Below are 19,975 nucleotides of genomic sequence, written 5' to 3' on the forward strand. Positions count from 1 at the left end.
TAATGTCAGGTCTAGACTTAACCTCAGGCTTTCACCAAGTACCCCTGACACCCGACTCTAGGAAATACACCGCTTTTCTATACAATGGTTGTTGCCATCAGTATTATGTAGTCCCTTTCAGATTGAACTCATTGGTAGCCAAATTTATGAGAGCTTTAGACCATGTGCTTGGGCAGGAACTTGTATCCAAATTAGTGATTTGTGTAGATGACATTTTAGTAACTGGACAAGATTGGAATAAACGTGTTGGGCTTTTAAGACAGGCATTTGAGAAACTTAGAAGAGGAGGAATGACACAAACTAGAAAAGTGCAAATTTGCAGTACCTCAGTTAAAATTTTTGGGACATTTTGTAACAGAAAAAGGAATTTTGGCAGATCCAGACAAAATTAAAGCTATTTCTGAGTTTCCTATACCCCTTAATAGAAAAAAACTGAAATCATTTTAGGGCTATGTGAATTCTACAGAAAATTTGTAAATAAACAAAGCTTAAACAGACTCTGTCAAAGTAATTTATTAAAGGACACTGTTTGGATATGGAGTAAAGATTGTCAAGAGGCTTTCGACAAAATAAAAAAAGAACTGAATAACCAGAACCTGTTGCACAGACTAAACTTCAATTTACCTTTCTGTTTACATAGTGATTATGGGTTAGGTGCTGAATTATTTCAAGAGAAAGAAGTTAATGGGGAGGTAATTCATTGTACAATTGCGTTTGCAAGCAAAATGTTACTGAAGCATGAGAAAAACTATAAAGTCACAGAGAAAGAGTTATTAGCCATACAGTGGTCATTTTCAAAATTCAGGACCTATTTACTAGGACATAAGGTAATAGTGTGTTCCAATCATAAAGCCTTAAGCTATTTACACGAATGCAAGCTCTATCATAATAGGCTTACAAGATGGGCATTGTATTTACAATAATTTAACTTTGAAATTAAGTATATTAAAGGCATTGACAACATGGTTGCAGATGCTCTATCAAGGCTACCAGGAGGAGCCAGAACCATGACACAAATTGGAAATTAATAAAGAACTGTTTAGGGAAAAAGAACTATGAAAAATTAGGCAAGTACTATAAGGTGTTTAAAGGTACTCTATTTAGGACAACTGATGAACACTCGGACAACTGGAAGCTATGCTGGCCTGAAGATGAAGCTGAGAGGTTAATTAGGTATACACATGAGAGCTATGGTCATTATGGCATTCCAAAATGTATGCAGAAATTACAACGAAATATATACTTCTACAATATGGTCAAGAAAGTTAGAAAAGAATTGTCAACTTGAGACAAGTGCCAACGAGTCAAAGTAAGTAACAGAAAATATCAAGGTGAAATGCAAAACATTACTCCTGCACAACCTCTAGACTTAGTCGCTGTTGATTTCTATGGGCCTCTTCCAAGGAGTAGGAGTGGCCACTGTTACATTTTTGTCATGGTTGTATCCTGTCAGGAAAGTCACAGGTAAAGAGATAGTTACAAAAGTTGAAGAAGACTATTTCTCAAACATCGGGAAATCAAAAGTGATCTTGTCTGATAATGGTTCACAGTTTTTGGCAAAAGTTTAGGAAGCCTTTATTGATAAATCAGGAATTAAACATGTTCAAATATCTGTATAATCTGTCGTCAAACCCAGCTGAGAGGTATATGCGCAAGATTGGTCGTTTATGTCATACATATTGCAGTCATAAACATCCTACATGGTACGACCATGTACTGGACTTTGAAGATGTCATGAACCGTAATGCATACCGGTTAGTGCATCCTAAATCCAGCAAAGTTCTCGGGCTAAGGAATATCGTTTCATTGAAAATGTATAAAAAAAAGAGGAAAGACAATTCTGAGAAAGTTAAAAGGTGACTCAACATAAGCTTTTCACTGGAAATTATGAAATACTGTGTATAAAAATCGACTGATTTTATGATCTAGTTTTTTGTCCTTGAAAATGTTGATTAGTTCTTTAAAATGTATTTTCTGTATGAAGTGTTTGCAATTATTTTCTTTATGTGTAATATGCTCATCACGTTAGTTTTTGATATTTCTATATGTCTATTCAATTTTATGATATTTGATAATTTGTGAAATTTTAGCTTGTGTAACATTCTCACACCACACTCGTTGAGACATCATTTAAAATGTAAACCACGAATCAGTGCTAGATCTGTCTCATAGCAATTAGCAGTTTTTTAATTTTTTATCTTAAAGGAAGATTCTTAATTGCCACACACCTAAGTTGTTGAAATGTCCGACTAAACAAGGGGGAGAATCATTTTAAGTAAACAACATGAATTACTGTATATTTGTTTCTCAAACACTACAAAGCATAGGCAGTAATACTTTTCTGATTTCATATACAAATGTTATCCTAATACTTTCAACCAACCATGACTCTACTCTAGCACTTTTACTGTGAATATGAACTCTTGTAACAGACTGACTAGCTTTACTTTTGAAAACAATTTAATTTTTTGTTTATCCTTGGGGTAGGTGTTATAGTTTGCGATAAGACATTTTACACCCAAAATGTTAATGCATTTGTATTACAAGTTTATTGAATTTATTGTTAGTTATAGGATCCTTTTCAGACCAGTCCATACCTTTGTAGTATTACTCAGACAGATCCTGTAAACTTCACCCACTAGATGAACATTACCAGAACGATAAAAATGTATCCAAACCATGTACTTAGATACAAACATTATGTAACCAAAATGCGATCTTTGTATTTTATTTTTAGATAACATGGCATTATAATCAACGAAGCAATACAGACGACTAAGCTGTGGAAATGGACATGCTCCAATACAAGCAGAAAACAAACCTATTAAGGGAGGTCAGCAAAGTGCGGATGGACAATGTGGCACATTACTGTGAGTAGTGAGTAAAGTGGTCAACAAAAGAAAGTAAAACAAACATATTGTCAAAAGTTACTACCTTTTAACGGTTTAATGTGAAGTGCTACGACATTATACACTCATCTAAGTGAAAATCGAAAATCTTCTTTTGTATTTCATTTACCTTAAAATAAACAACTGGATGTTTTCCTTCACTTTGTGTAACACAATTTCAATGTCAAACCTCATGTAATACCAATTGCTATGGGCGGAAAGTTAGTAAAATTCAAAGAAAACAGTCCAATTAAAAATTTAAATGTATTTAAAATCATATTCTTGGCAGTTCCATTATTCTGGTGTCAGAATTTTGTTTGCATGTTCAAGCTTACAAAATTCTTGGGGGGCTATTGTAATGGAACTGACCAATAGAGCCCATTTTGTTATGAGATATTATACACTAATTAAAGTTGTTTTCAAAAAGCATTCACTTAATATGATGTTAGGGTAGGTGTTGCGATTAATGCAAATTTGAAAGAGTGTATATTTAAATTACGACTTTTATTATTTCTGAAAGTTTGACCTATTTATATGTACAATTTTGTCACTCATATTATTATTGTCACTGAATTATCCTTTATCCTATTTGATATTTCATGTAACTTAAAAATGCAGTGTCAATAATGGATACAGAAATCGTAAGTTCTTTTTTGATATGACTGTGATCTCTGGTCAACAATGTGATTTGGGCCACTTGTGTTTTGGCTGCGGTCGAGAGCTGTTGTTTTTATGTGTGTTTCTTCACAAACGTGTGGTGTCCACAATGCACATGGTACTTTATTTTTGTGATTTGAGATTGTGAAATTTACTAAATAACTTTCGAGCTTAAAGTTCTAACAATAAAATGTGTGTTTTTTCTAAACAAAAAATCGCAGAATTCTGCTTCATGATTTCGGTAGTCTGGTAATAGTCAAAACCCGTACCTCTTTCATCGCCTAGACAACGAAGCCACATGTACAACGGATATTCAACAGCATCAATATAAGTGACATCATGATCATTTGTACAAATTACTTTACATCATCAGCCACACCATAATGGTGTCTTTACGGAAATAACTTCGCATCATAGTAGAGAGGGTCCATGGTAAGTCCTCCAATTACGAACGTAACTGAATTGAAGGCATGCTCCTTGCAGTATCCTCCGATGTGGTACGACCTTGCCATTGGGGATGGTTAACAGTACCGCAACTATAGACTGCTGAACTTGTGCAGTCGTGCACAATGAACAGTGCGGATGGTGTAACAGGCAATTCAAACTGTAACCATAGCGTTGCAATTCATCTGCCATTGGTAGCTGACCCCATTTATGTTAAGATGGTTACAGTTCCATCTATTGGTCAAATTTTCTTTTTTTGGCTCCGCATCATTTCCCCTTGCATTAATAATATGCTGTTCAACTTTGACATCATTCTGAGCAATGGTTTTGTCTCTCAGTGTTTTGGACTTGGAACTTTAATTATGGACACCCTGTATTCTACTCTGCATGTAACTTGTGTAGCACATGGTATCAAGGGTGTAGCAGAGTCAGGAAGGCAAGAATTTTGTAAGGTACATTAATCTCCATGGAAAAGAAAGTTTTTGTTAAGGCACTACAAGGATAAAGGCATTCAAAGAACAACTTCCTGATGTCTCCTTGCCACCTGAAACAGTTGTTACCCACTGGGGCATGTGCTTAGCAGCAGCAGAATATTACACTACACATCTCCCAGCAGTCCAGAAGGTAACTGATATCTACCAGAGGACACCTCTGTAACTTCAACAAAACAATCACTCAAAAAGTTCCCTCAACCCAACAGGTCTTGGCTTATATTAGAACCAACTACACATTTATAGCAACAATTATTTCCAAATTAGAAGCCTTAGAAAGATGTATCTATGAGGACATTTCCTTGCCACAGGAAGTTAAAATGAAAATTAATGAAACACCAGGTGAAGTGTGGGAAAAAATGCAAAAGGTTTAACAGAATACTGGCCTGAAGGACTTGTGTGCAGCAGCATTCTTGTACATACAGAAAATCCAGGTCCCCAATTTGCATCATTCCTGTCCAACATGTATTGAAAGTGGAGTACATCCTGTCATATCCATTGATGTAGAACATTCATTTTTTCGTACATAAATACCGCCTGATAAGGCCTATAGTTTTTCTGTGAAAACCCTAGAATAGGTTTTAGTTATTTACTGTGAAGGCTACTATGGTTTGAATGAAATCACTGGTTTATCTGGCATTTTTTAAATTACATCTTACCCGTATTTCAACATATGGCTATAGGTGTTTCATGATGTACTTTTATCCTGGAAAAGCTAAAAATATTTGTGACCAGTTTCAACAGTAAAGTTGTATAATGTTTGCTTTGTTGTGCAACTGCGCAATTTTCATTTCCTTGTTTTTAAAGAACAACACTATTCAAAGTGTCAACACTGTATTTTACATTATGTTTAGTTTTCCTGCATAATACTTTTTTGGGCCTATTTTTGGTTTCATATAGCTTAAATGAGGTACTGAAAGAGCCCATCTTAGGCACATAAAATACAAATTTTACAACCTAAAAATACACAGCCTTGTGAAGAGGCTCTTATGGAAACACAGAACAAGATGTGTGCTGAGTGACTGAATGACAGAATGGTGTCCACAGATGGTTAATGGAACTTCACTACTTTTCTTCTTTTATATTTTGGTCTCTGGTTCCATGAGCATGAAGCTATTCCTCTTTTTTAAATTTGAAAATCTCTCAAAACCAACTGTTTAAATAAGGATGGTGAAAAATGTAACTCTGTAGCATAGCATGGGCAATTCAGCAAGGACAAGGGTCTGGCAGTGTGTCTATGAGTTTGAGGACCATGGACACACGCTGAGGTGGTCTGAAGGAAAATGGCTGACGGCTTCCTGATATGAAAGTGGTGCCGAGAACTGCAGTTGGACATGGAGAGGAATATCATGCAAAACAATAAATTTTGTACACAATGATTATCTTATTGCTGCAACATGTAACAGACAGATGGATGACATAATCCAGACAAACATTTAAGGAGCAAGCAGGACTAAAATGTTGTGGAAGGTGAAGTTACGTGAAGAACAGCAAATGAAATAAAAACAGAGGACAAATTAAGTGTGGATATGGAACTGTTGGACTTCAGACAGTATAGAAGACTGATGGAGTAATGGATAGCACTTTCAAAGATCATGAGAGTGTTATCAGTAAACAAGAAGGAATGAGGGTCAAAATTTTGGAAGAGTAAAAGCATGCTTGCAGAAGTAATCTGATGTGGAACTCTTCACACTGTCGTGAGCCAAAGCAGCAATTGAAGAAAAATATGAATAAATCAACTAACTATGGATTTCTTAAGAGAAAAGTGAGCTTAGAGAAGAGAGGATGTGTGTGACAGATGGAATTAGGTGGAGGAAAAAGAAGAAAACAATAGCACAAAGCAGAGAGATATTCGCAAACCATAAAATAAGGATTGTCTTAGCTACGCAATGTAAACAAATATGTAGCAGGCAACGGTTAGCAAATGGGCACGAAAATAATTTCCAGAAGTCTGTAAGAATAAACATAGCCTGTCTCACAAAGATGCTGTGACCAGCTTTGCTTCTGGAGGTTTAATTTTTGGAACTGATAATTTACACTGCAACAGAAAGGGAAAATGATTTCGTATTTCATTACATGAATATGTTGTTGTTGTTGTTGTTGTTGTGGTCTTCAGTCCTGAGACTGGTTTGATGCAGCTCTCCATGCTACCCTATCCTGTGCAAGCTTCTTCATCTCCCAGTACTTACTGCAACCTACATCCTTCTGAATCTGCTTAGTGTATTCATCTCTTGGTCTCCCTCTACGATTTTTACCCTCAATGCTGCCCTCCAATGCTAAATTTGTGAACCCTTGATGCCTCAGAACATGTCCTACCAACCAGACCCTTCTTCTTGTCAAGCTGTGTCACAAACTCCTCCCCAATTCTATTCACTATCTCCTCATTAGTTATGTGATCTACCCATCTAATCTTCAGCATTCTTCTGTAGCACCACATTTTGAAAGCTTCTATTCTCTTCTTGTCCAAACTATTTATTGTCCATGTTTCACTTCCATACATTGCTACACTCCATACAAATACTTTCAGAAACACTTAAATCTATAAGAATATGATAGAGAGAGAGTAATGTGTATGCATACCTACAATCTTGACTCCTTCACCTGTACGTAGCCGTACTACCTGCATCTTGCTGTTGTGGCCAGACTTCGCTGCCAATACATTTTCAACACGTGTCCACACACTCAGTACAGAGCCTGCCAGAACATTGTAGGTACGCCTTCGGAGGCCAACTTCACAGTCTAACCCGAGAGTCACATTTTTGCAGTTTCCACGCCTGAAACAATCACAAATGAAAGGTTAGTTCTTCAATAATGTCAGACTAAATAACCAATTGCTTACTAAGTTCACTGGTTTAACCAGGTCAAAAAACAGGTAGAGTAAATAACAGTAGACTATGAACAATTTCAGCAATGCTACCTAAAAGTCATGAGAGATATCATATAAGCAGAACATTTCAATTTTTCATTCCTTTCACATAGCCAGTGCCTTTTTTTCCTTTGCTGTATTATGCACAGCTTGTTACAAAGCTTTTGTACTAAAGTGAAAGTTATGGGGGAAACGTATTGGGTAAGCCCTTCAGTTAAGGTCAAAAACACTGACCACTTTGATTAAACAATGGAAACTCCAGGTAGGAATATCAACATTGTATGAAAAGACAAATTGCTTCTTACTATAAAAAAGACACGTCAAGTTGCAGAGACGCACGACTAAAATACACTCACAAAGCAAGCACACCTCATGTACACATGACCTTCAACCCCACCATCTCTGACTGGAATGCAACATCACATGGGCTGCAAGCAACAATCTGGAGGGTTGGGGAAGGTGAAGGAGAAGGGGAAGGGATAGTACTGTATGGGTGGGGAGAGAGACGAACACTGTCTGGTGGAGTGTGCAGGGGTTAGACTGCCAACAAGCGCAGCATCAAGAGGTTGTGGGGCATGGACTTGGGGAAAAAAAGGAACAAAAAAGGAGAGGAGCAGTAAAAGACAGAAGGATGCACCGGCAGAGAGCTGCAAATAAACGGGGTAGGAGATGAGAATGGGGAGGAGATGATAGGCCAGAGGGGGTAGAAACTGTTGGATGGAGGGTGTGGAGACAGTATGTTACCGTAGGTTGAGTCCGGGATAATTACGGGAGCAGAGAATGTGTTGTAAGGATAATTCCCATCCGCACAGTTCAGAAAAGCTGTGGTGGAGGGAAGGACCCAGAAGGCTCGAGTTGTGAAGCAGCCATTAAAATCAAATGAGTTATGTTCAGCTGCATATTCTGCCACAGGGTGGTCTGTTTTGCTCTTGGCCACAGTTTGGCAGTGGCCTTTCATCCTGGTGGACAGCTGGTCGGAAGTCGTACCAATATAAAAAGCTGTGCAATGATTGCAGCAGAGCTGGTAAATGACATGGCTGCTTTCACAGGTAGCCAGCTCCTGGTGGGGAAGGATAAACCTGTGACAGTACTGGAATAGGAAGTGCCGGGTGGATGGATTGGGCAAGTTTTGCACCTGGGTCTTCCACAGGGCTATGATCCTTGTGGCAAGGGGTTGGGATTGGGAGTGGCATGGGGATGGACTACGATGTTCACGAGGCTGGGTGAGCGACGGAACACCACTTGACGAGGGGTGGCAAGTATCTCGCGTACGATGTCCGTCATTTCAGGGCACGATGATAGGTAATGAAAGCGCTGGCAAGATTTCAACCATAACATAACCGGCAAGTTTATGTACATGACCTTAACCAAGTTTTCCCAGAAATTTGGCACCATTACAGCTGTTGAGGTGGGAGTCTATAAAAGCACTTGATTACAAAGTTAACACTTATCTTCAGCAAAATTATTTCATATGTGAATACCACACAACACCATTTAGATTTCAAGTGTAATCCTGCAAATCTGGAATGAGGTCTCAAAGTGTTAGGTACTAATTAATCATTCTGCAAACAGACTTGCAAATAGCTGAAAAGTGAATAGGCTCCAGCTTTGAAAAAGAACAGGCACTCACCAGTAGGCATGGGAACACGTAGTGACTGAGGCGTCATACTGTTGTGTCCAGTGGGACTGTGCATCATCCGTAGAAACCTTTTTGTACTTTTTCTCTAATTCCCCTAATGTCTCTTGGCGCAGCTATCACAGAAAGTACATATTAATAGTTATGTTAATTTTTCAAATAAAATGTTTCTAATTTATTTCAGACCACAATATACCTGTAATCCAGTATTGGGCCTGTAAATGGTGTAGAATTGATCTTTTGCCTTCTTGTCATTTTCCTTCTTTCCTTTAGGGGTCCCTACTGCAACAGCCAAAATTGCCGTCTGCTTATTGTTCCTTATCTGTAATGATAAAGAGCAGGATGTGAATGAAATGCAACATATAAAAGTGGAGTGCACATTAAACATGATACTATTGTTACAACAGAGCACTGAAACCCGAACAAATGCTCATCTTAAATACTTGTATATATTTCAGACCTAAGTTTTATCAGTTAATTCTGCTATGTTGTTCAAAGAACAGACTCAGATTTGGATTTTCTCTCTCATGTAGGCTACAGCCTATATAATAATAACCAAACAACATCCGAAACCCAAAATCGATAATTCTCATAGATTCTTACATAAGGCATGACATGAGACCTGGTATTACTTGACATAATGCAAGTTATGTTCATGTTACACTATTTGGAGAAATATTATTCAAGCTGCTTATAAGTTGTCTGTTAACTACTATCACATTCCATAGATAATTCTGCACGATATATTGTAATGATGTGGAACATTCACAACAAAAATTAATTTGTGCTATGGCTACGTGCTGGACACTTACAAGTTTTTTTTAATTAATTAGTTATTTGTTTGTTTGTTTGTTTTCAATATACAGATGTGAGTTAGTAATTTCCATGCACCACTGTTTCAACATTACAATAATAGAAATTCTTCTACAGAACAAAAGGGGTTGTCATTTTACTTTTTCTGTCTGTCAGACACTTTATATCAATAATTTTAGTTGCAGCATTGTGCACATCTTCTTGTACTAAAGACAACCTTAATGTGAAATAATGAATGCCATTTTTTCTTTCTGGTATTATAATTATGAAGTTCACTGTTCCTTTTGAACTTTAGTGGATTATTTACAACAAACATCATGAGGGAATAAATGAACTCTGAAGCAGAAGTCAAAACACCTAACTCTAGATATCTATGAGATAATTGTGAGTGAGCATCACATATTATTCTTACAGCACCTCTTTCCACAATGAAGAGTTTCTTTCTTAAAAATGAGTTACACCAGAACATTATTCCATATGACATTATGGAACAAAAACATGCAAAATATATCAAATTACAGATTTCCATCTCCCCAAGATTTGCAATGATTCTCAGTGCAAATGTGGCTGAACTAAGTTGTTTCGGGAGTTTCAAAATGTGCTTTTTCCAGTTTGTAGCACACCTAGATGTGCAGAACTGAATATGTTGTCTCTTTTTAAAATTGCAGGTGAGACAATTTGCAGAAAACCATCAATGGTACTTTTGAGAACACTGTTTACCATTTCTTCTGTTTCTGTGTGTATGCTTGGACTGATTACAATACCAGTGTCATCTGCACAAAGAACTAATTCTGCTAGTATGTTAGATGGAAGATCGTTTACATGTATGAGAAAACAACAGTGGCCCCCGACTGAGCCTTGGGGAAGCCCTTACATGATTTCTCCCGTCAGAATTACGTCCCTAGACTATATTGGCTGAATTAATAAGTACAGCTTTCTACATTCTTTTGGTTAGAATACTTTGATTCACACAATCTAACGCTTTAGATAGGTCACAGAAAATACCAACAGTCGCTATTTTATTATTGCTCGTAAAATTTGGTGACAGAACATGTAAATGGCATTCTAAGTACAACAACTCTTCTGCAATACCATCAAAACAAGATGAGCTTTCACTTTTGAGAGAATGTATAATATTCTTAATTTCAGAAAAAAGTAGTTTATGATACATTTAATGAATTTTATGAGAGTTGCTTTTTCAACATACTGCTGTGATTTTTCTCTTGAACTGTTACTCCCTATGCTTTCTACTATATCTAAGAAATGATTATTAAATATGTTTGCTACTTGTGACCCGTCATTTATAGTCCTTCCATTCAGTTCAGAAGTGATGTTATCCTATTCTGTGGCTGGATGTCCTGTCTCTCATTTCACTACATTCCACTTAAGAGATCTGTTCAAAAAATTTGGGAACATTAGAAATTTCGCACCAATGGTGTGTTGGAGCGAAATGTGGTTGGCATCCTTACACACGTCTGTGTTTAATATGTACTGGCGGAAGTTTCATTGTTGTATGTCTGTCAGTTATTTTTCAGTGCTGTATTGAGTAGAACGTTGTGTTGTAGAGTTTGCAAATTTCGAGATGAAGAGTTAGAGGGGCACCTTCTGTCTGAAACTCAAGAAAATCTTTACAGACACATACCAATGATGCAGGAAGCCTACGATAATGAGTGCTTAAGCCGTACTCGGTGTTACAAATGGTTCAAACGGAAGTGGCCAGACAGAAGTTGAAGATGACCATCATTCAGGGCCTCCATTCGAAGTCTGCAAACAACGCTCATGTCAGGAATGTGAATGAAACAGTGCATACCAATCGAAGATTGACTGTATGAGAGATTGCAGCGGAATGTAACATTCCAGCTGGATCATAACACGAAATCCTGACACAGCATCTTGGAATGCATTGTGTTGCCGCCAAGTTCATCCCAAGGCTCATAAGTCAAGACCAGAAAGACCTTCGCATCGCAATCTGTGAAAAGCTTTAGGATCACCCATTAGAAACCCCATTGAAAGGATGAAGACCATCAACGACAGACGAGATAAAAGAAAATTAGCAGATGGCGCATCACGTGATCCAGCAAGAGGCATATCAAGCCTACTTCTGAAAGTGGAAACAGCTTTGGGAGCAGTGCATCAATTGTAGAAGAGAGTATTTCGAAGGAGACCATGCACAATAAGTAAAAGATAAAAGCAGAAAAGATTTGTGGACAAAGTTCCAGAATTTTTTGAACAGGTCTCACAGCCTTTAGTCTGTTGCCGAAATTATCGATTTCTCACTTTATGTACATGTTCCTCAATTTTTTAATAACCAATTCATGTACTGTACACAATTCTTGAAAACATTTGTTCCGGAGTTATTTATTATTCTAAGTGATTTCCACTGAGGAGTATCCATATTACAAGGCACTATGTTATTCATCCTAACTGTATATCATGATCAGAGGGAGCATTTGTTACTGGGTGAACGATTATTTTCTTGCTTTGAGCTTCACCAAAGAAAATGTCAATTACGGTCCAACCGTCTTTATCCATTTACGTTGTAAAGTTAATTATGGAGATCAAATTGTAGGATCCAAATAAGGTTTCCAGATAATTTTTCCTATCAGAATCCTTTAGAAAATCTACACAGACGTCACCACAGGCTATTAACAGCTGCCGGTACAGCACAGTAAGGAATCCAGATTCCTTGCAAACAGTTTAAATTTCCCATTGGGGATCTATACAGAGTCACAATTGAAAGTGAACTATTTTTCAGAATTAATTGACAAGCACAAACTTCTGTGTGACAATCACTACAAAATCTACTTGATTCAATATTTTTGAACATGTGTTCTTTCTTAATGTATGTACCAACTCCTCCTTTTCCCACACTAGTTCTGCATGAGTAAGCTGCTACAATGTAATCTTTTATATGTAACTTATCTAACCTGGTGGTTATGTGGCACTCAGACAGGCACAGGCTCTCTCTCATTTCAGAGCTCTCTAAATTTTCCAAACAATCAAGAAACTCTTCTTAAGCATTTCATGGGGCTTTTTTGTTATTTTGACTTCTTCCAAAACAGGGTGACTGAATCCCAATTCTAACCCAAAAATGTTGCCCCCTGACACCAGTAACCACAGGGATCTTGCTTTATGTGATGATGCCCCCCCCCCCCCCCTCCCAATATTATTTGTAAGAAGCTCAACAAACCTATCTTTCCCCCTCCTATTCAGGTGTAGGCCTTCCCTAGTATACCCCACCTCTCAAACTGCAGCAACAGTCACTGCACTCATATGAGATTTTATGTCAGTCAGCAGCAACCTGTTCATCTCCACGTACGCACTGCTCACAGCAGTGTTAACCCAGGTCTGGTCATAGTGCTGCAGAACCCCCATAAATCTCTCATTTCTGCAAGTAGCTGCTATCCCTATTGCATCCAAGCTGCCCCTAATGCTGTAATTACTGTTCTTAGTGTGGCTGTTGCCTGCTCCCTTTACTACAATAACCAATCCTCTTTGCTAACATCTCTGCACAAATTCCCTATACCCTCTGTCACATGGCTCAGGCTAGCATTTGCCTTCACAATACTTGTGACCTGGTACCCTGCTCCTAATTTGTCCTTTCCCCACAGTCTATAAATACCACCCCCTCTCTGACTATCTGAAGGCAACATCCGCTTTTATCGCACATTGCAACACACATTACATGCTTCAAAATAGAATTAAATTGTCTAACACACTGTACAATACAGCAATTTTCATTATTTATGAGCTGCAAAAATTAGGCCCACAGATTAGTACTTCAGGTGTATGATACAACGTAAAAAATTAATTAGTTTCGCCTACAACAAGAACTCGGCACTCACTCAACTGCAATATCAGGTAATTAACTTAATCACCTTCCTGGATGTTGACCTTCATCTTGTTGAAACTCACATCCACACCTCTGCCCATATCAAACCCACAAACAAACAACAGTACCTTCACTTTGATAGCTGCCATCCTTTCCACATCAAACGCTCCCTTCCCTACAGCCTAAGTATTCGTGGCAAATGTATCTGCTCCAGTGACGAATCCCTCAACAATTACACCAATAACCTGACCAGTGCTTTCCTCTCCCGCAACTATCCTGCAGACCTTGTCCACAAACAGATTTCCCAAGCAATACATTCCTCCCCGTCCAACAACAACGTTCCTGCCCCCAGACCACATAGAAGCATCCCCCTTGTCACCCAATATTATCCTGGCCTCGAAAACGTCAACAAATTACTCCGCCAGGGATATGACTTTCTCAAGTCAACCCCTGAAATGAGATCATCCCTTGACAAAATTCTCCCCACACCACCCAGAGTTGCCTTTCGTCGCCCCCCTAACCTCAGTAACATCCTTGTTAAACCCTACAATATTCCCAGACTACCTTCTCTACCCAGCGGTTCCTACCCCTGTAACCGACCCCACTGCAAAACCTGCCCCATGCATCCCCCCACAACCACCTACTCCAGCCCCGCTACTGGTAAAACATACACAATTCAAGGCAGGGCTACGTGTGAAACTACACATGTCATTTATCAACTGACATGCCTGCACTGCACAGCCTTTTACATCGGCATGACAACAACTAAACTGGCTGAGCGCATGAACGGACACAGACGAACTGTCTGCCTAGGAGATGCCCAATACCCAGTAGCGGAGCATGCCCTCCAGCATAATTCTAGGGACCTAGGAACCTGCTACACCGTACGTGCCATTTGGCTTCTCCCACCCAACACCAGTCCCTCTGAACTGCGGAGATGGGAACTTGCACTCCAACACATCCTTTCATCCCGCCATCCCCCTGGACTGAACCTACGTTAAACAACCTCACTCCCATTCACTCTTCAGTCTTCTCCTCTTTCCCTTTCCTCTTTAGCCATTCACGCATCTTTTCATCCTACATAGTTGTGTTTATCTTTATACTATATACCTCTTTACTTCTGTATGCATCCTCTTTGGTTTGAAGCTGGCACAGTACTTACAGTAGAATATCTTTGGCTTCCCTCTGACAACCATGCCTTCATCCTTGCTACCCTCCCTGTTTTCCTTTCCCTGTTGCTTCATAACCTGGGTTGTGAGTAACTGAATCCACTTTCCCTTCTTCCCTTTCTTTCCCCTCTCTCCTCCCTGATGAAGGAACAAAGTTCCGAAAGCTAGGAACGTAAATTTTCAGTTCTGTTTTATGTGTATCTATTGGCTGTACTGAGCTGAGGTAAGTACTGGCCAGCCCCTCTATCTCTTTGTTAGTATTTGTTGCACATCTTTATAAGGTATTTTAAAATTTGTAATTCATAAACTCAATAACAGTCAGTTTTAATGCTAGGTTAAAAATGCAGAATTCCAAGAGATTTTAAGAAATCCCTTAAATTCCATGTGAGTTCCTCAATTTTTCCAGGTGACATGTAATTCCCTGAGAATTTCAGATTTTCCAGAATAATCAGTACCACGTAGCAAGTCAGTCTGAATATTACCTGCTAGTCAGCATGTTCTTCACTATGAACACTTATTTTAAAGTTATATTTTGAGCACGATTAAATGAGTCTACTGGACTTCATTTGGCACTGAAGATGACCACTCTGTGATTGAAATTGACACACAATACTAACCAAACTGTTCAAAATTTATAGAACTGTCACTGGAGTTTCCAGTGTTTGCAATACTTGTTGTGTGGTCGCGGTGCATAAATTTCCTAGTGGAATCCAACTCCCCTAAACGTTTAGACAGACATGAGCTATGCTGTCTTTTAATATACATGGCATATAAATGTGTACGTAAAATCTATACTACTATACAAAGAAAAATAGTCGTCTCGAAAAGATCTTGATCTATTTATGAGAAATTGTTATACGCTGCTCTAATAAATCTTCTGACAAACAAAGGCTAAATAATTTTTCAAGGAACAATGTACAAGTTTTCTGTTGACACAAACTGCGAGAAAGAAAATGCTGTGGTGAGAAAATGTGTCGTTTCGTTTTCTTTCTTGCAGTCAGTTTTAACTAAAATAGCAGGACATTTAAATCATTAGACAGACTGACTGTTCTTATATATTCTTTGTCCTTGCATACAATTTTAAATAAAAATTGTATACTTAACATTTTGCCATTTTGTTTTCTTCCTTGCACTCAGCTCTCACAGAAAATAGGACACTTGTATTTACGGCTTATCAGTTTACGATTAGAACACTACTACTGAATCTGTATCATCCGAAACTTTGTAATACTACCTGCCTGCAGAGAAAAACTATGCGAAATACTGTCAATCCTCACAGATCCAGCAGGAGGAGATGTCTCTCATACCCCGGTCACCAACAATTCCAACCAATTAAGGATTTGTTGGCAATAACAATAAAACAAAGCTCAAGGTCAGAGAGAGAGAGAGAGAGAGAGAGAGAGAGAGAGAGAGAGAGAGAGAGCGCGGGGGGAAGGGGGGGGGGGGAGGGAAGAGGAGATGGACAGAGTGACAGGGGAGGAGGATATTAAGACATATATCCAAATCCCAATACGTATTTAGCAATTGTGAGGCATTGCTGGGTATGCTGGTGATAATAATATTATTTAATAATAATAAAAAAAAATCAGGAACAACATGGACAGAAGAAAAAGAAAGGCAACATGGGGAGAAGACGTACTTTAGAAACAGGAAACAACAAAGACATGAGTTGGGAGCTGTCACATGAACTTGGGCAAATTGAAGATAGTAAAATCGTCATCATTATTAGTAATATAATTTTCATTTGTAAGGCTATTGCCATTCCCTCCTCCTAAGGCAACCATGGCAACTGCTATGCAGCACTTTATCAATCCCTTCACTGCAGATTCACCGAGAGGCAGTAACCGTAAACAGACCCTGCACAGATACTGAGCGTTTCATTAACTTGCACCCCCATATGCACAATCTCCCTTAAGAAGCCACTTCCTGTAAAGCTGTCGCAAGTGAGCCTTAAAGTGTCTACTCACAACAACATCTGTTACTAGAAATTGTGAGGTCATGCCACCAGGAATTATCATCAATTCTGTCTAGTTTACTCCTTAACTTCCTGGGCAAGTTGTCCACTGAAAAAAATCCGGCACTAATACAATCCATGTGTTAACCAAGGAACCTCATATTCTGTTCCAGACAACCTTCAACCAATCTAGCGTGAAGTCACTGGTCGTCTATCCCTTTTCTTGGCAACTGAAGATAACGGACATAGGCAGTTTCTCTTTCGATAGGGTTTTCCTGCAAAGAATCGCAACAGGGGCAGCTTCCTTCTATCTGCCTGTGCACCGAGGATTACTGCTGTTATTTTGGCTGTATCACAGATATAACTTCCAATAGGAAGAATTTTAATGGCCTTCACACTGACAGTAACATCAGGCAGCATATCAAAATAAACTGGCAATAGATCGGCGTTACCCAAATGATCTAGCAAATAGTCGTGCAGTTTTCTTAATATTGATTATATGATGCAGGCAGGCAAATATTTATTGCCAAACATAGTGGGTATTCCCCAGCTCGAGTCATTCTGTGTCGTAACGTAACCCCCCCCACCCCTTTTTCCTTGTCGTCACACATTATCCAGTACTCGCTTCAAATTGCACGACACATGCTGTTGGAAAATTCCTCTTTATCTCCAGCACCTTATTTCTTGAGGCATTGGTAAGACTTCAATGTGCTTCTCTCACATGTACTGAACAACTAGCTGCTCCAATTAATGGAATGTTTCCTGCTTCAATCCGCTGGAAGTTTGACGAGTAGAACTGGTGTTCTCGAATAAATTCTTCTTCTGATGGCACCTATGGCCATTTGCTACAGTGACACCAAATTTTCTTTCAGCTGCAAAGTTAGTTGTGGCCCATATTCATGAATCACCATTAACTTAACGGAAGACAGGGAAAGACAACGTGGGGAGAATATGTACTGCAGAAACAGGAAGCAACAAAGAAAGAAGACGGGTTGGAAGCTGTTAAGTGATCCTCGTTGGTCAAGTAGAAATTAAAAAATCATCATCATAAATAATATCATCTTCATTTGTACGGCTACTTCCATCCCTTCCTTCCGAGCCAAATGCAGCATCAGTGTTGTACCATCAGTGTGTAACAACTGTAAACCATGAAATCGTAGATCCACATTTGTCAAACAAGTCACAGCCATTATTTTGAACCAGTATTTATTGCTAGAATTTACTGTTCTTACACTACTGACAATCTAAGCAAAGAAATGACAATAAATCCTACTCTTGGCTTCCTACTGCAGAATCAACAGAGAACAGACAGCTTTGGGATAACATCACACTTTATCATTTGCCGTCTACCTTGAAGTAGCAGCTTTAATGCCATTGTTCAAGCTGTTGTTTCATTTGTCAGGCAGCATTTAGAGCATTCCGAGTGAACATATTTATGGTAAAATCAGTTTGTCTCACGTAGAAATGTATGAAATTGTGAAGTACCTGTCCATTTGTCAAATCAATTCAATTCCAACTGCAACTGGATTTGGGCGAGCTGCAGTTCTGATGTTCATAAAAAGCTAGGTATACGGGTCGCGTTCTCACAGTCAGCAGCATGTTGAAATGTGTTGCCCGCTCGGCACTCCTCTCTCAACAACCACCCTAGTGTTCGGCTGACCCAGTGTCACTGCTGACACCCCCAACCTTCTGACATAGTCAAATTAAATCTGTCTATAACCTTAATTACAAAAGCTTCACATCAAAATGTAAGATGACCACTATATTTAGTTGTTACACAGCGTAAAAAAATGTTGGCATCTTCGATAGTAGCTCAATCTGTGAATGTAAGACCACCTCGTGCTTTTCCAGTGAGCTATTCGGGGAAAAAACCTCAGCTTATAAATAGCTAAATACAGTATTTCTGTCACAAGCTGGCTTCCAACCTACATGTTACCATTAACTGCCACAGAAAGCATTTAGTACTGTGTTGCAGGTTATTTCATCACAACTACCAACTACAGAACTGTAATTAGCCCGTCGACTGCTGTGAGGTCAACGGAGTCTCCTCTGATGAAGACTATACAACTGGTGAACACAGCCACTAGTCGGCAAAGATTGTCTCTCAAGTTCTCGGTTACATCAGGGGATGAATCCAGTGATTGATAAAAAAGGCTGTTCGCAAGCTAGTGCCAACCCAGATACTGACTCCTGCCCATCCCTTGCTGCTATTTCATAAGGAGTCCCATCGTTCGCTGTACATTTGAACTTTTCTTAGACAAAGGAATTTCTCTGCTAAAGATTTTTGACGTGGCGCTAAAAAGGAATATTACACACTGTCGTCATATGCTTTGTCAAAGTTCAAGATGGCGGACAACAACAATTTGATGTTATGCACTGCAGTTTCTTGTACCACAATTGCATTATGCGTGCATCTGGAAAGAAAGGAAACACACTCGGGTGAAGCTGTGGGTATTATGGCGAGATAGAAAAAGATTCAGCAAAACTTGCTGCGAGAGCTGCAAGTGGAGTACGTCAAGTCTTTCATAAATTACTTTCCAATGGATGAGAGTGCACTTCGGTATTTTCTTAGTAAAGTTGCTTCTCATATTACAAAACAGAATACTCACTTCAGAAATGCTATTCGTGCAGAAGGCGAGATTTGATGAAGTTCCCTATTACATTGTCAAAATTCTTTGACATAAATTTTTGAAGTCTCAACTTTGACAATGAAATATAGTGTAATATAGGCCTAAGAGACCTATGTTCTCGTACACCTGCTTTCCTCTGGCAGACTCTTCTACATGTGAAGTGTCAGAAAGCACCTGACTACCTGTGGTTAGTGGAATGAGTGGGGGGGATAGTAGTCTCTCCGGAAACAACCCACCCCAAATAAATTAATTCCCAAAGCAGGTTTCAATCTATTTACAGTAGTATGGGTGATTTCCAGCGGCTCACAAAAAGCAACTACCTCATACCACGCTCAAGAACAGTGTTTGCAGTGGGCCGTGTTGTGGCTAGTGCAATGTCTCTTAGTAAACAAATAAGGGTGTACTTTGGGATGCTCCGTCAACTTGTCATTTCCATCTTATGCAATATAATTTGAAGACTGACTGTGTCATCACTCTTTTCTGTTGTCTTTAGGTGCAGTACTACATGTACTTGTTCGTCCGGATTCCGCCCAGCCCGTGAACTACGATCAGCGTCGTGCCGTTATGTATAGCCAACTGCAAGTTCAAATCCCGA

General features: G+C 38.9%; 1 protein-coding gene across 2 annotated transcripts in view; it reads right to left on the reverse strand.

Annotated features, from left to right (window-relative positions):
• LOC124545981 (protein strawberry notch) overlaps positions 1-19,975 on the reverse strand; it is a 265,254-nt gene that overhangs the window by 26,106 nt on the left and 219,173 nt on the right. For both annotated transcript variants that reach the window (XM_047124945.1, XM_047124946.1), the window contains 3 exons: positions 9,179-9,304; positions 8,977-9,098; positions 7,061-7,254 (listed from right to left, as the gene is read on the reverse strand). In XM_047124945.1, the coding sequence (XP_046980901.1) occupies positions 7,061-7,254; positions 8,977-9,098; positions 9,179-9,304 (442 nt within the window). The remainder of the gene's footprint in view (positions 1-7,060; positions 7,255-8,976; positions 9,099-9,178; positions 9,305-19,975) is intronic.

This window comes from Schistocerca americana, chromosome 8 (assembly GCF_021461395.2).
Source record: "Schistocerca americana isolate TAMUIC-IGC-003095 chromosome 8, iqSchAmer2.1, whole genome shotgun sequence".
Lineage (NCBI taxonomy): Eukaryota > Metazoa > Arthropoda > Insecta > Orthoptera > Acrididae > Schistocerca > Schistocerca americana.